At 38.5% G+C, this 14,966-nt stretch overlaps 1 protein-coding gene across 1 annotated transcript; it reads left to right on the forward strand.

Annotated features, from left to right (window-relative positions):
* Positions 1 to 7,115: 7,115 nt before the first annotated feature.
* On the forward strand, positions 7,116 to 7,919 carry LOC145545186 (olfactory receptor 5BS1-like). The gene has a single exon (XM_081589092.1). The coding sequence runs from the start codon at positions 7,116 to 7,118 to the stop codon at positions 7,917 to 7,919; it is 804 nt and encodes a 267-aa protein (XP_081445218.1).
* The last annotated feature ends 7,047 nt before the right edge of the window (positions 7,920 to 14,966 follow it).

The following is a 14,966-nucleotide window of genomic DNA, read 5'->3' on the forward strand; positions in this document are numbered from 1 at the left end:
GTATCATTTAAGACTTATGTTTCCTTATTAATTTGCTGTTTTGATGATCTGTCCATTGATGTGAGTGGGGTGTTAAAGTCTCCTACTATTATTGTGTTAGTGTCCATTCCTCCTTTTATGTCCTTTAGTGTTTGTCTTATGTATTGAGGTCCTCCTATGTTGGGTGCATAGATATTTACAGTTGTTATGTCTTCCTCTTGGATTGATCCCTTGATCATTATGTAGTGTCCTTCCTTATCGCATAATCTTTATTTTAAGGTCTATTTTGTCTGATATAAGGATTGCTACTCCAGCTTTCTTTTGCTTCCCATTTGCGTGGAATACATTTTTCCATACTCTCACTTTCAGTCTATATGTGTCTTTAGATCTGAAGTGGGTTTATTGTAGACAGCATATATATGGGTCTTGTTTTTGCATCCATTCAGCCAGTCTGTGTCTTTGGGTTGGAGCAGTTAGTCCATTTACATTTAAAGTAATTATTGATATATATGTTCCTATTGCCATTTTCTTAATTGTTTGGGTTTGATTTTGTAGATCTTTCTTCTTCTATGTATTTCTTGACTATATAAGTCCCTTAAACATTTGTTGTAAAGCTGGTTTGGTGGTACTGAATTCTCTTAACTTTTGCTTGTCTGAAAAGTTTTTATTTCTCCATCAATTTTGAATTAGATCTTTGCAGGGTACAGTAATCTTGGTTGTAGATTTTCCCTTTTGATACTTTAAATATATCCTGCCATTCCCTCTGGCCTGCAGAATTTCTGCTGAAAGATCAGCTGTTAAATGTATGGGGTTTCCCTTGTATGTTACTTGTTGCTTCTCCCTTGCTACTTTTAATATTCTTTCTTTGTGTTTAGTCTTTGTTAGTTGGATTAGTATGTGTCTTGGTGTGTTTCTCCTTGGGTTTATCCTGTATGGGACTCTTTGTGCCTCTCGGACTTGATTGACTATTTCCTTTTCCATGTTGGGGACATTTTCAACTATAATCTCTTCAAAATTTTTCTCATAGCCTTTCTTTATCTCTTCTTCTTCTGGGACCCCTATAATTTGAATGTTGGTGCATTTGATATTGTCCCAGAGGTCTCTGAGACTATTCTCAGTTCTTTTTATTCTTTTTACTTTATTCTGCTCTTTAGAAGTTATTTCCATCATTTTATCTTCCAACTCACTGATTTGTTCTTCTGCTTCACATATTCTGCTATTGATTCCTTCTAGAGTATTTTTAATTTCAGTAATTGTGCTGTTTGTCTCTGTATGTTTATTTTTTAATTCTTCTAATTCTTTGTTAATTGATTCTTGCATTTTCTCCATTTTGTTTTCAAGGTTTTTTATCTTTACTATCATTATTCTGAATTCTTTTTCAGGTAGTTTGCCTATTTCCTCTTCATTTATTTGGACTTCTGTGTTTCTAGCTTGTTCCTTCATTTGTGTAGTATTTCTCTGCCTTTTCTTTCTTTTTTTTTTTTTTTTAACTTTTTGTATCTTAGGTCTCCTTTTCCCAGGCTTCAGGGCTGAATTCTTTCTTCCTTTTGGTTTCTGCCCTCCTAAGTTTACTCCAGGGGTTTGTGTAAGCTTCCTATGCTGCTGCTAAGTCGCTTCAGTCATGTCTGACTCTGTGCGACCCCACAGACGGCAGCCCACCAGGCTCCCCCGTCCCTGGGATTCTCCAGGCAAGAATACTGGAGTGGGTTGCCATTTCCTTCTCCAATGCATGAAAGTGAAAAGTAAAAGTGAAGTCGCTCAGTCATGCCTGACTCTTAGTGACCCCATGGACTGTAGCCTACCAGGCTCCTCCGTCCATGGGATTTTCCAGGCAAGAGTACTGGAGTGGGTTGCCATTGCCTTCTCCGAAGCTTCCTATAGGGTGAGATTTATGCTGAGTTTATGTTTGTTTGTTTGTTTTTCCTCTGATGGGCAAGGCTGAGTGAGGTGGTAATCTTGTCTGCTGATGATTGGGTTTGTATTTTTTGTTTGTTTGTTGTTTAGATGAGGCATCCTGCACAGGGTGCTACTGGTGGTTGGGTGATGCCAGGTCTTGTATTCAAGTGGTTTCCTTTGTGTGAATTCTCACTATTTGATACTCCCTAGGGTTAGTTCTCTGGTAGTCTAGGGTTTTGGAGTCAGTGTTCCCACTCCAAAGGCTCAGGGCTTGATCTCTGGTCAGGAACAAAGATTCCACAAGTGGTTTGTTAAGGCATTGTGGAGAAGGGAAGGGAAGGGAAGTCGCTCAGTCGTGTCCGGCTCTTTGCGACCCCGTGGACTGTAGCCTACCAGGCTCCTTCGTCCATGGGATTCTCCAGGCAAGAATACTGGAGTGGTTTGCCATTTCCTTCTCCAAGGGATCTTCCCGACCCAGGGATCGAACCCAGGTCTCCCGCATTGGAGGCAGACGCTTTAACCTCTGAGCCACCAGGGAAGTCCGTTAAGGCATTAAGTGAGATTAAAACAAATATCCAAAAACGAGAAATCAAAGATGAGTCCAAGACAAATGGCAGCCACAAAATCAGCAAATAATAATTAAAATAATGGAATATACACATATACATATGTGTATGTGTGAGCAAAGTCAAAAGAGTCCAAAAATTTAAGTACAGTAGATTGACTTGGTGAACAAAGGAAGTCAAAAATTATATTTACCAGTTAAGAACAAAACTAACTGAAGCACAAACTGGAAAACAAAACTAAAGCAAGGTGCCAAGTGGGGAATAAAGCAATGAAAACAAAACTAACAGTTATGTTGAGAGGAAAGAAAATAAAGAAAGAATAGATATGCAAAGTTAAACAGAAATAGATGAAGAAGATTTACATACATTAAAGATTAAGTTCAAGGGGAAAAGAACAGTAGGAAAGGCAAACAAAGGAATAAATGTAGAAAAAAATATAATAGGTTTAAAAATAATAAATTAAAATTATAAAAAAGAAAAAAGGGAAAAAAAAAGGAAAACTCCACAGAACTGCAAAAGCCCAGTGTAGAGGCAGAGGTTTATAACAACAATAAAAAGTGTGACAATATACACATATACATATACACCCATAAGCAAAATCAAAATAGTCCAACAAAAATAAAGTACAATAGATTGACCCAGCAAACAAAGGAAACCAAAAATTATATCTACCAGAACAAAACTAACTAAAGCACAAACTTGAAAACAAAACTAAAGCAAGGTGCCAACCAGGGAATAAAGCAATGGAAATAAAACTAACAAATATGTTAAGAGGAAAGGAAAGAAAGAAAGAATAGACATGCAAAGTTAAATAGAGGTAGATAAAGAAGATTTATATACATTGAAGATTAACTGCAAGGGAAAAGAACAGTAGGAAAAGCAAACAAAGGAATAAATGTAGAAAAATAATAATAGGTTTAAAAATTAAAATTAAAAAAAGAGAAAACAAATAAAAAGGAAAACTCCACAGAACTGCAAAAGCCCAACATAGAGGCAGAGATTTATAACACAATAAAAAATGTGACCAAGAGAAAAAAAAAAGCTCAAAAGCTTAATTGGATTTCATAGTGCCTATAAAATCGACAACTACAACAGAGGGGGAGAAAAAGGGGGGAAAAAAGAAAATAAATTCAAAAGAATCTACAGAACAAGTCAAAACATAAGAATAATAAATGTTTTTCTTGAGTCACTGCTGTCACAGTCCTTTCCCTCGCTGGGAGTCACAGTCCACCTCATCTCCCTAGGATGCCCTCCAACACTGTACTGATATCTCTGGACCTGCTGTGAGGGCAGCTCAGATTCTAATCTGGTCCTTCTCCAGTGTATCCTTGCTTCCAATGTCCACAGCTATCAGAACTAGTCCATTTTCTTTTGTGGGAGGTCTCAATGTCCAAATTTTATATATTCCATAGACACAGAGCCTGCCTAGTTGATCATGTGGATTTAATCTGCAGCTTGTACAGCTGGTGGGAAGGTTTTGGGTCTTCCTCCTTAGCCACACTGCCCCTGGGTTTCAATTGTGGTTTTATTTCCACCTCTGCATGTGGGTTGTCCACTGGCCTTTTCTCCACTGTATATTTTTGCCTCATTTGTCAAAAAGATAAGGTGCCCATAGATGCGTAGATTTATCTCTGGGCTTTCTATCTTGTTCCATTGGTCTATATTTCTGTTTTTGTTCTCACTACATTTTTAAAAATGAAAAACATGAGCAATAACCAGTACTAAAGCCTCACAGAGGAAGAGATACAACAAAATTAAAATAAGCATAGAAACATTTCCTCCATGAAGTAGGAGGCAAGAGCTTAAGCTGATTGCTAGAGAAACAAGGGTTTAGAAAGGAGCAAATGGCTTCATAAGAGTAATACACTTTCAAATTGTATAGACCTTGGTATATGTGTTTGTGTGCATGCACATATTCATGCTCAAAATCCAAGAGAGCTGTCAGAGACAAGAGGAATCCTTTATAGAACTTCTGGATCCTCTGCTTCTTAATTAGTAGAGCAATTTGTGGCCAGGAGCTTTCTAAACTCCTGTGTCCTCACCAGATACTCTTGGAAACAGCCATGTCAGTAACCACTCAGTCCCAGGACCAGTGGCCCCTCTGGCTCTAGCTAATGCTACCTCTCCCATGGGCAGTGGACAATTCCTGACTCTGGAGCGTTTTTTCACCATTCTTCGCCAGGGCCCACCTGGCACAAGATCCCAGGACTCTGATGAAAGAGGAAATACGAGTCACACAAACTATCCAGGAACTCTCCCTGGGACTGAGGGAGTACAAGGAGAAAACAAGAGAAAAATCTAAGTCTTAAGAGAGCCCTCTCCAAAGAGACTCACACCCGAACACTTTGGCTCCTAACCACTGCATGTCTCTGACCATATTATTGGCTGGGAAACAAAGTCTACCTTTCCTGGGACCTGACTGAAGCTTCTCATCTCTAACTGCTAGAGTCAAGTCTCCTTCCAGCAACAGTGTTCTGTGCCAAGCAGCCTGGCTGGAAATTTGAAAGACGCAGCAAACCCTGAGTGCTTAGTAAGGCAGGTGATAGACTTAAAGGTGCATAGTTATATGTAACTAGTGAGAGGTGTACAGGTATCTGGTCCAAGCCCCTCCTGTTTCCACAGAAGGAAATTAGATCCAGATTAGGGAAGTATCTTTCTCAAATCAGACACTGCTACCTCCATTCAGGTAATGGCTGAGCTGGAAGATTGAGCCTTCTGCTCTTTGTCCATTTGGAGTCTTCCTGTTTGTTCCTATATGTATCAAGTTCTGGGACCCCTCCCTCCCCCAGAATTTAGGCTTTTCTTTTAAATGCAAAGCCAGATGAAGAGTAAGGAGGAGATTTCCTGGAGGACTGAAAATGAGAAGGGTGGAGAATATAGTGAGAAAGACAACTTTATTCTGGCCAAGGAATCCCTAGTTTGCAGGGTTTTCGAAAGTTTGTACTAATGCGACACTTTGCTTTGATGAAATCCTACCACCAAAATCCTACCATCAAGTATGATTAAATAGATGAATGGAGAGATGGGGTGATTGAGATGGATGTGAGAACCCCAAACACCCTGTAACTCCTCAGCCTCGTGATACTTAGGGTGTCTCCCTAAAGCACTATGACAAACTGTTTTCACACTTTGAAAATAGTGCCCTGAAGTATTCTGAGATCCTGGGCCTGGAATATTTTTAAATGGCACCAGGTTCAGTCCCACGTACCCAAGTAGGACTTGGGACATGTACTGAGTAGTATCAAACTACTGAGATGCCCAATGGCAATGGGGAAGAAATCACAAAATAATTTGCCCTTTAGAGGTTCAGCTTCCTTTGCCCAGGAGCTTTCTCTCACTGCGATTCAGTATTTCTCTCTGAAGAAAACAGAGCTAAGCTGAGGGTTTCCTGAAAGTCTCCAAATCTTTTCTTTATATATAAAAAAAGAAATGTTCAATGGAAAAATAATTTTACAGCATTAGAGAAACTGTTCAAAAGAAATGAATGCCCATAAGCCTACTAAGCAATAGAGAAATCACTTCTATTTTTCAATATTCTGTGTCAATCTTTGTTCATACACACATTTGATGTTTTTTTAATTAGTTTATTTATCTATTTTTTAACTTTACAATATTGTGTTGGTTTTGCTATACATTGACATGAATCCGCCATGGGTGTACATGTGTTCCCCTTCCAGAACCCCCCTCCCACCTCCCTCCCCACCCCATCCCTCCGGTTTTTGTGCAGTGTGTCATGGGCTAGACAGTTTGCAAAAGCATGTTTCATTTGCCCAGTTTCATAAATGAATAAGGGAAGGTTTCAAGAAACTGAGTAACTTTTCTCAGATGATACCATTAGAATATTTGAGCCAAGACTCAAACTAAGGTTAGTACTCCAAAACTAGCACTCTTTCCACTTTAATAGCTGCTGTCCAGAACTGTAGCGAGCACTATATCAGCCAAGGAATACCTGGACATAATTTAGGTGAACTCCCTACTAATGAAGTTGTTCATGACCCCAAAACCACACAAAACTCATCTTAACAATCAGTTTAAAACCAGTAAGTGTGGTACATGAGGATGCATGCAAGACTAATTGAAACATCGGGGCTAATCCCAACCTTGACTTCACTTTGCTATGAGGCCTTAGGCATTACATTCACCTCATTTATAAAATGAAGGGGTTAAAAGCCATATGACAACATCCTAGCATACTGTGAGTATATGATCTCACTATTCTAAGAAAGAATCACTTTCCCATGGGCCTCTCAGCCCTTAACCAGGGAGGGTTTTCTGGGCTCTGCCCCTTGTTTTGAATCCAGAACCTGATTTTCCTATGCATGATACATTGTTATTATTAAATGCACATGAGTTATTATTATTATTATTATTATTATTATTATTAAGAGTGACAAAGTAGGGTGAAGGATTAAAGATCATGACAAGATAATGCTAGCAATTAGAAAACAAGGTCAAGTGAGAATATAGTATCTGAGAAGACACTCCCTTATCCTGAGTTTCCCATTTTGGTCTATAGGTAAGAAGGTATACGACTAAAGAGGCTTAGCACACAGCACAGAAGGAGGTATACTCTCTTTGAGCAGAAGTCTCTTGTTCATGGAAAATGACTCAGATTAATGCCTCACAAGTGTAGAACCATTCATTTCTTGTGAGGGACAGAATCTCTAAGCAACCATGAAAAATGTCAGTATTATTACTGAGTTTGTCCTTCTGGGATTGTCCAGTGACCCCCAGATCCAGACCGTGCTGTTTGTGCTGTTCCTAGGGATTTACCTGCTGACATTAGTGGGGAACACAGTGATGATCCTGATCATCAAGGCTGATTCTCGGCTCCACACACCCATGTATTTCTTCCTCGGACACCTGTCTTTCCTGGATCTCAGTTTCTCCGCAGTCACTGTGCCCAAAATGCTACAGAACTTCTTGTCTCAGAAGAAAAGCATCTCAGTATGGGGCTGCATCACTCAGAGTTTCTTTTTCACTCTCTCAGGGGGGACAGAAGCCTGTCTCCTCTCTGCCATGGCTTATGACCGCTGTGAGGCTATCTGCCACCCTCTGGTCTACACTGTGGTCATAAACAGACCTCTCTGCACTGGGGTTGTGAGCATAGCTTGGGCAGTGGGATTTTCTATTTCCTTGATGAATAGTCTCTTTGTTCACAAGTTACATTTCTGTGGTTCCAACATCATCCCCCTCTTCAATTGTGAGCTACCTCCACTCTTCCCTCTGTCTTGTGCTGACCCTACTGTCAACGAGATTCTTCTAGCTGTGTCATGTACATCTTTAGGGCTGCTGACACTTCCCCCTATCCTCTTTTCTTACTCAAGAATCATTTCTGCCATACTGAGTATCCACTCCTCTGAGGGCCAAGACAAGGCCTTCTCCACCTGTTCCTCCCACCTCACTGTGGTGCTCCTGTTCTATGGGATGGCTCTGTTCAGGTACATCAGCCCTGACTCAGGCTCAGTGTTGGAGTGAGTGGTCTCCATTCAGTACAGTGTGATCACATGCTTGCTAAACCCCCTTATCTACAGCCTCAAGAACCAGGAGGTAAAAACAGCTCTACAGCAAATGCTGAAGCAACAGAAGTGTGCCAGCAGGTAAGAGAAAGCTATGTGCTTCTGCTCAGGAAAGAGAAAATGTTATCTCTAAAGGAGAAATATGTTTATAGGCACAGAGCATTTGGGGAAATTGAATTTCAATTATATTTAACTATTTTTTTTGGATTTTGAAGTAAATAAACTGCCAAAAAAAAGAGAGGAGGGGGCTGAGGGGAAAAGAGCTTGATGTACAGGTTCCTCTCCAGGAGCCCTTTGCAAAATAATCTGAGAGAGACCTCCATAGCTCTCTCATAGCTTCCCTCATATGAGGGGCTTCCCTCATATGAGGGGCTTCCCTCATAGCTCAATTGGTAAAGAATCCATATGCAATGCAGGAGACCCCAGTTCAATTCCTGGGTCAGGAAGATCTGCTGGAGAAGGGAGGGGCTACCAACTCCAATATTCTTGGGCTTCCCTTGTGGCTCAGCTGGTAAAGAAACTGCCTGCAGTGAGGGAGACCTGGGTTTGATCCTTGGGCTGGGAAGATCCCCTGGAGAAGGGAAAGGCTATACACTCGAGTATCCTGGCCTGGAGAATCCCATGAACTGTATGGTCCATGGGGTCACAAAGAGTCGGACACAACTGAGCAACTTTCACTTCACACACATGTTCACAGAGACCTTGGCTCCGTGTGAAGAAATAGCAGGGATTGCTGACATACATAAAGTATATTGAAGCAGAACAGGGTCTCCGGCCAAAATGTCAACTTTTTCTTGGCATTTTCACAAAGGCACACAATAAATAAAGGAGCCTACAACAAAGAAGAAATCAGGTATAAATAATACTCCAGAATGAAAACAGCCAGAGCCATCCATTCACAAGACCTGGTGGTATTCTCTGACATCAAAAGGCCAGTGAACCTGAATAGGCTGATGTGTTGGTTAATTTTACACATCAACTTGACTGGATTAAGGGATGCCCAGATAGCTGGCAAAACATTATTTCTGGGTGTGTTTCCAGAAGAGATTAGCACTGAATCAATAGACCTAGCAAAGAAGACTGCCTGGGTATCACAATGTGCCTGGGTATCATCCAACTGCTAAGGGCTAAAATGGAACAAAACAGGGTGAGTTTGCTTTCTCTGCCCTTAGATATTGATGCTTCTATTTCTTGGACCTTCAGAAAAAAGGTGGGACTTCTTCACTAGCTCCCCTGGTCCTTAAACCTTCAGTTTAGACTAGAATTACAACATTGTCTTTCCTAGGCCTCTGTCTTGCAGATGGCAAATCTCAGCTTCCATAATTGTGTAAGCCAATGTCTCACAATAAATCTTTTCTATATATCTATATATTTATATATATAGTCTATCAGTTCTGTTTTTAGGAGAATTGTGACCAATAGAGCAGGAAAAAGTGAAAAAAATTAAATTATTCTTATGTTAGAAATCCATATATCATGCCTATCTTATTTTTCCTAATCTCTCTTGCCTAAAATCTTATGTTTAAAAAATACAATATGTGCCTTTGATCCAGGTACATATTGTATAACAGTATATGGAGTAGGGGGTAGGCATGAATAATTATAGAATTAAAATTAAAAGCTCAATAAGGTACCCCTTTGCATCTATGTAATTAATAAACAAATACATAATAGCAGCCTATTGAGAAACATTAATGAAGACCTAAACAGAAAGTAATATATCATGCTTATAAATGGTAGACTATTTTAAAAATGTCAGTTGTTCCCAAATCATTTATATATTTAGTATGTTGCTGTTGTTTTAGTTGCTATGCTGTGTTCAACTCTTTTGTAATCCCAGGGACTGCAGCCTGCCATGCTCCTCTGTCCATAGGATTTTTAAGGCAAGAATACTGGAGTGGGGTTGCCATTTGCTTCTCCAGGGGATCTTCCCGACTCAGGAATCAAACCCACATCTCCTGCACTGGCAGGCGGATTCTTTACCTCTGAGCCACCAGAGAAGCCCATATTTTTAGTATAATTTCAATTAAAATTCCAGAACAATTTTTTATTAATTTGAAAAGTTGATTCCAAAATTTATGCAAAAGTAAACAACTCAACAAAGGCCAAGCTAAGAAGAATAAGACATCAAGATTTATTATAAAACTATGTAATTAAGACTTTTTATTACTAACAAATAGACAGACAAATACACTAATGGAAAAGAGAACTCAGAAATGGACCCCAAACTCAGAAGTAAACACTGAGATGGCAAGGTAGATCAATTCATTGAGGGTGTACTTTTCAATCAATACTGCTGGGATGATTAGCTCTTTATGTAGAAAATTAATAAAATTTTATCCTCACCAAGCATAAGTGAAAAACAGTTCCTAGTTGAAGTATTAAATGTGAAAGGCAAAACTAAAAATCTTTTATAACATAATATAGGACAATATATTCATGGCAGAGAAGGATTTTTAAAAACCAGATATGAAAAGTACTATAACCTCAGATATGCAGATGACACCACCCTTATGGCAGAAAGTGAAGAAGAACTAAAGAGCTTCTTGATGAAAGTGAAAGAGGAGAGTGAAAAAGTTGGCTTAAAACTCAACATTCAGAAAACTAGATCATGGCATCTGGTCCCATCACTTCATGGCAAATACATGGGGAAACAGTGGCTGACTTTGTTTTTTGGGGCTCCAAAATCACTGCAGATGGCAACTGCACGCTTACTCCTTGGAAGGAAAGTTATGACCAACCTACACAGCATATTAAAAAGCAGAGACATTACTTTGTCCACAAAAGTTCGTCTAGTCAAGGCTATGGTTTTTCCAGTAGTCATGTATGGATGTGAGAGTTGGACTATAAAGAAAGCTGAGTGCCGAAGAACTGATGCTTTTGAACTGTGGTGTTGAAGAAGACTCTTGAGAGTCCCTTGGACTGCAAGGAGATCCAACCAGTCCATCCTAAAGGAAATCAGTCCTGAATATTCGTTGGAAGGACTGATGCTGAAGCTGAAACTCTAATACTTTGGTCACCTGATGTGAACAACTGACTTATTTGAAAAGACTTTGATGCTGGGAAAGACTGAAGGCAGGAGGAGAAGGGGATGACAGAGGATGAGATGGTTGGATGGCATCACCAACTCAATGTACATGAGTTTGAGTAAACTCCGGGAGTTGGTGATGGACAAGGAGGCCTGGTGTGCTGCAGTCCATGGGATCACAAAGAGTTGGACACGACTGAGCAACTGAACTGAACTGAACTACCAAAAGTGTTGATAAATGGAATTATATTAAGATTAGGAACTTTGATTTATCAAAAACAACCTCATTAAGAATGAAAAGATAAGCAAAAAATATATGCCATACACATGAGCAGCAGAATCCTAGTATACATTATAAAAGAAGAAATTATTCAGATAGGAAAATCAGCGAAAGTCTGTAACAGGACTTTGACAAAAGAGGAAATCCAAACCTCTTAGAGCCTCATCCTTAATAGGAATCATGCAAATAAAAACCACAGCAAAAAGTACCATTAAGCAGATGACAAAATGCGAAAATTAAGAAGCCCAATAAAACGAGGTATTGGCAATAATGTAGAACAATGAAAACTCTCATTTGGGAAAAAGTTTTTTGTTAACCATTATGTGGTAAAGTTAATTCAGCCCAAAATTCCACAATTATGGATTTATCTAGAGAAACTTATACTCATTGCACAAAAATAAATGTACAAAAATGTTCATGGTAGCAGTGTTTGTAATAACCAAAATCAGGAAATAACCCATACCATAATACCATAATCAAAGTCACTCAGTTGTGTTTGACTCTATGCGACCCCATAGGTCTCCTGCATTGCAGGCAGATTCTTTACCAGCTGAGCCCTCAGGGAAGCCCTCATGGCCATCTACAATAGAAATTAAAAGATAATTTTTGATATATCCATACTGTGAAGTGAATCGACTTCCCAGTTGGTGTAGTGGTAAAGAATCTGTCTGCCAATGCAGGAGATGCCAGAGACGCAGTTTCAACCCCTGGGTTGGGAAGATCCCCTAATCTTCCCAATGGAAATGGGAAATGGCAACCCACTCCAGTATTCCTTTCTGGAAAATTCCATGGACAGAGAAGCCTGGCGGGATTCAGTCCATGAGCTGCAAAAGTCAGACACGAATGAACAGACATGCATATGTATATATACGTGAAGTGAACACAACCAAAGAAAATGAATAAACATTTCCACACCAAGTAGCATGGATCAACCTTAGATATAATATTGTACAAAATGTTACATGAAACTATTTCATTCATATAAAGTTCAAATAAAGGCAAACAGGACTATATTATTTAGGGATGCATGTATAAATGGTAACACTATAAAGAAAGTAAGAAAATCAGTAAGAATGTTAGGGCAACCTGTGTTAGTACTAAGAGGAGAAGGGACAGGGTTCCTGTAGCAGAGTGATGTACATTCCCAGTGCTGGTAATGTACTATTTCTTAACCTTTAAATTTCTTTCTTATATAGTGATCACGTAGATCTTTGCTTTATTAAGTAATTGTTAAGTTATACACAAATGTTACATGGAATTTTCAGTAAACGTGGTAATTTTAATTTCTTGGATAAATTATAAATAGTGAAATACTGAAGTGATTTCTATTAAAACCAGAAACCAAGCAGACATGCCTGTTTTCTCCACTGTTTCCTAACATTGTTTTGAAACTTATAACTATGATAATAAAACATGAAGAGGAAATACTTAAAATAATTATAAAATACTAAATTACTTATTTTGTATGCAGATGATATGATTAATTCTTAGCCTCAATAGGCTAAGGTGAAGGGAAGAATGAGAATTAACAAGAGAGATTAAGCTGACAACACAAAAAATAAACACACAAAACATTTATTACTATCCTATCAAAAACCAATTTGAACTGAAAATGGAAAAAATATCCATTCACATTATCAACAAAATCATAAAATAACTAGTAATAAATTTAACCAAAAAATACAGAATTTATATGACTAAAACTATATTTAGTCATAAAACAAGATCTGAATAAAAGTTTCTTTAAAAAAAGTTTGTAGAATTACTATCCTTTTGTTTAAGTTTAATCAGAATCACCAGTAAAACCATCTGGACCTTAAGTTTCCTTCTGATTATGGTTACAATTCAATAGTTGATAATGCTACTGTGGTTTTTCTATATATTCTTGTAGTTTGCTAATCTGTGTCTTTCAAAGAATTTCTCCATTTAAATTGTCAAATGCATTGGCATAAAATCATTCATAACATCTTCATATTGGCTTTTAAGTCTATGAAGGATCTGTAGTGATACACTCTCTTATTCATGATCCTGATAACTTGTTCATTGGAAAAGACCCTGATGCTGGGAAAGATTGAAGGCAGGAGGAGAAAGGGACAACAGAGGATGAGATGGTTGGATGGCATCACCAACTCGATGGACATGAGTTTGAGCAAGTTTCGGGAGTTGGTGATAGACAGGGAAGCCTGGTGTGCTGCAGTCCATGGGGTCACAAAGAGTCGGACATGACTGAGGGACTGAACTGAACTGATAACTTGTTTTTTCACTTTTTCTCTTAATTTCATGAAGATTTATTGGCTTTATTAATTAAAAAACATTTTTTAAATTTTCTTTATTTTTTGTTTCTTATTTTGTTAATTTCAACTTTTCATTATTGCTTTTTTATATTAATTTCCAGTCTAAGTTGATTTGTTCTCACTTCTTGAGATCTTTATTCTTTTCTAATATAAACATTAAATTTTCCTATAAGTGTTAATTTATCTGTATCCCATAAATGTTGATATTTCATTTTCATTCAGTCAAAAAATAACTCACTGCTCCCTTTGTGGTTTCTTCTTTGACCCCTGGGTTATTTGAAAGTGTATTGTTTGCTACTTAACTATTTGTGGATTTTACAGATACTTTCAATTATTGATTTACAATTTAGTTCCATTGTGATCAATTTAGGGGTCTTCTCAATGGCTCAGCTGGTAAATAATCTGCCTGCAATGTAGGAGATGCAAGAGACATGGGTTCGATTCCTGGGTCAAGAAGATCCCCTGGAGGAGGAAATAGCAACCCATTCCTGTATTCTTGCCTGAAAAATCCCATGGACAGAGGAACCTGGTGGGCTACAGTCCAAAAGGGTTGCAAGGAGTCAGACATGACTGACCATAGACCATATATGCATAGTGATCAATTTGCTTAACGGCTCAGCATACTTTTAGCTTAAGACTGGTTTGTATGTATTATGTTGTTGCTGAATGGAGTCTATAAATGTCTATTAAAGTTTATTGATAGTGTTATTCAAGTCTTCTATATCCTTACTGATTTTCTGCCTACTTTTTCTATCAATTACTGAAAAAGGAGAGTTAAAATAACCAAGTATCATTGCAAATTTTTCCATTTCTCCTTTCAATTCTATCAGTTTTTCTTTCATTATTGTAAAGCTCTGTTGTGTCTTAGAAAATTGATTTTGTTATTATTATGAAGTGTCCTTATTTATCCCCAGTAGTGTGCCTTGTTCTGAAGCCTATTTTTCTGTATTATGGCTTGTTCTGAAGTTTGCATTGCCCTAGATTCTATAACCCCTTCTGCTTTCTTACAATTGAATATAAAGATATGTCCTTTCCCATCCCTTTACTTTTAAACTAAGGCAAAGTCCACCATTGCTAATGAGAGTGTGCCCACATAGAGGGAACAGGGCTGACTTGAACTCCATACCTGCCTCTGGCCAGGGCAGAAGCAACCATTTCCAATGTACATGTCCCTGCCCACATTTGGGAGGAATAAAACTACCTCTAGGGTGGAGACCACCAAAGCCTGTAGGAGCAAAACCAGCTCAATAGTGTGGCACCAGGCATTGTGGCCCCAAACCAGTCTAATACACTGGGGAAAAAGTGAAACCAGCATAGAAATATAGTCCTTCAGGCCACAGCCATGACCCTAACCAAGGCAAAGACTACCATCACACCAAGGAGAAATACAACTCACTCAGAGCT

This window comes from Giraffa tippelskirchi, chromosome 4 (genome assembly GCF_054371585.1).
Source record: "Giraffa tippelskirchi isolate mGirTip1 chromosome 4, T2T-mGirTip1v1.2.pri, whole genome shotgun sequence".
NCBI classification, from domain to species: Eukaryota; Metazoa; Chordata; class Mammalia; order Artiodactyla; family Giraffidae; genus Giraffa; species Giraffa tippelskirchi.

Excerpts from the sequence above, each read along its gene's own strand:
- LOC145545186 (XM_081589092.1), top strand. The coding sequence starts at position 7,116 with ATGAAAAATGTCAGTATTATTACTGAGTTTGTCCTTCTGGGATTGTCC.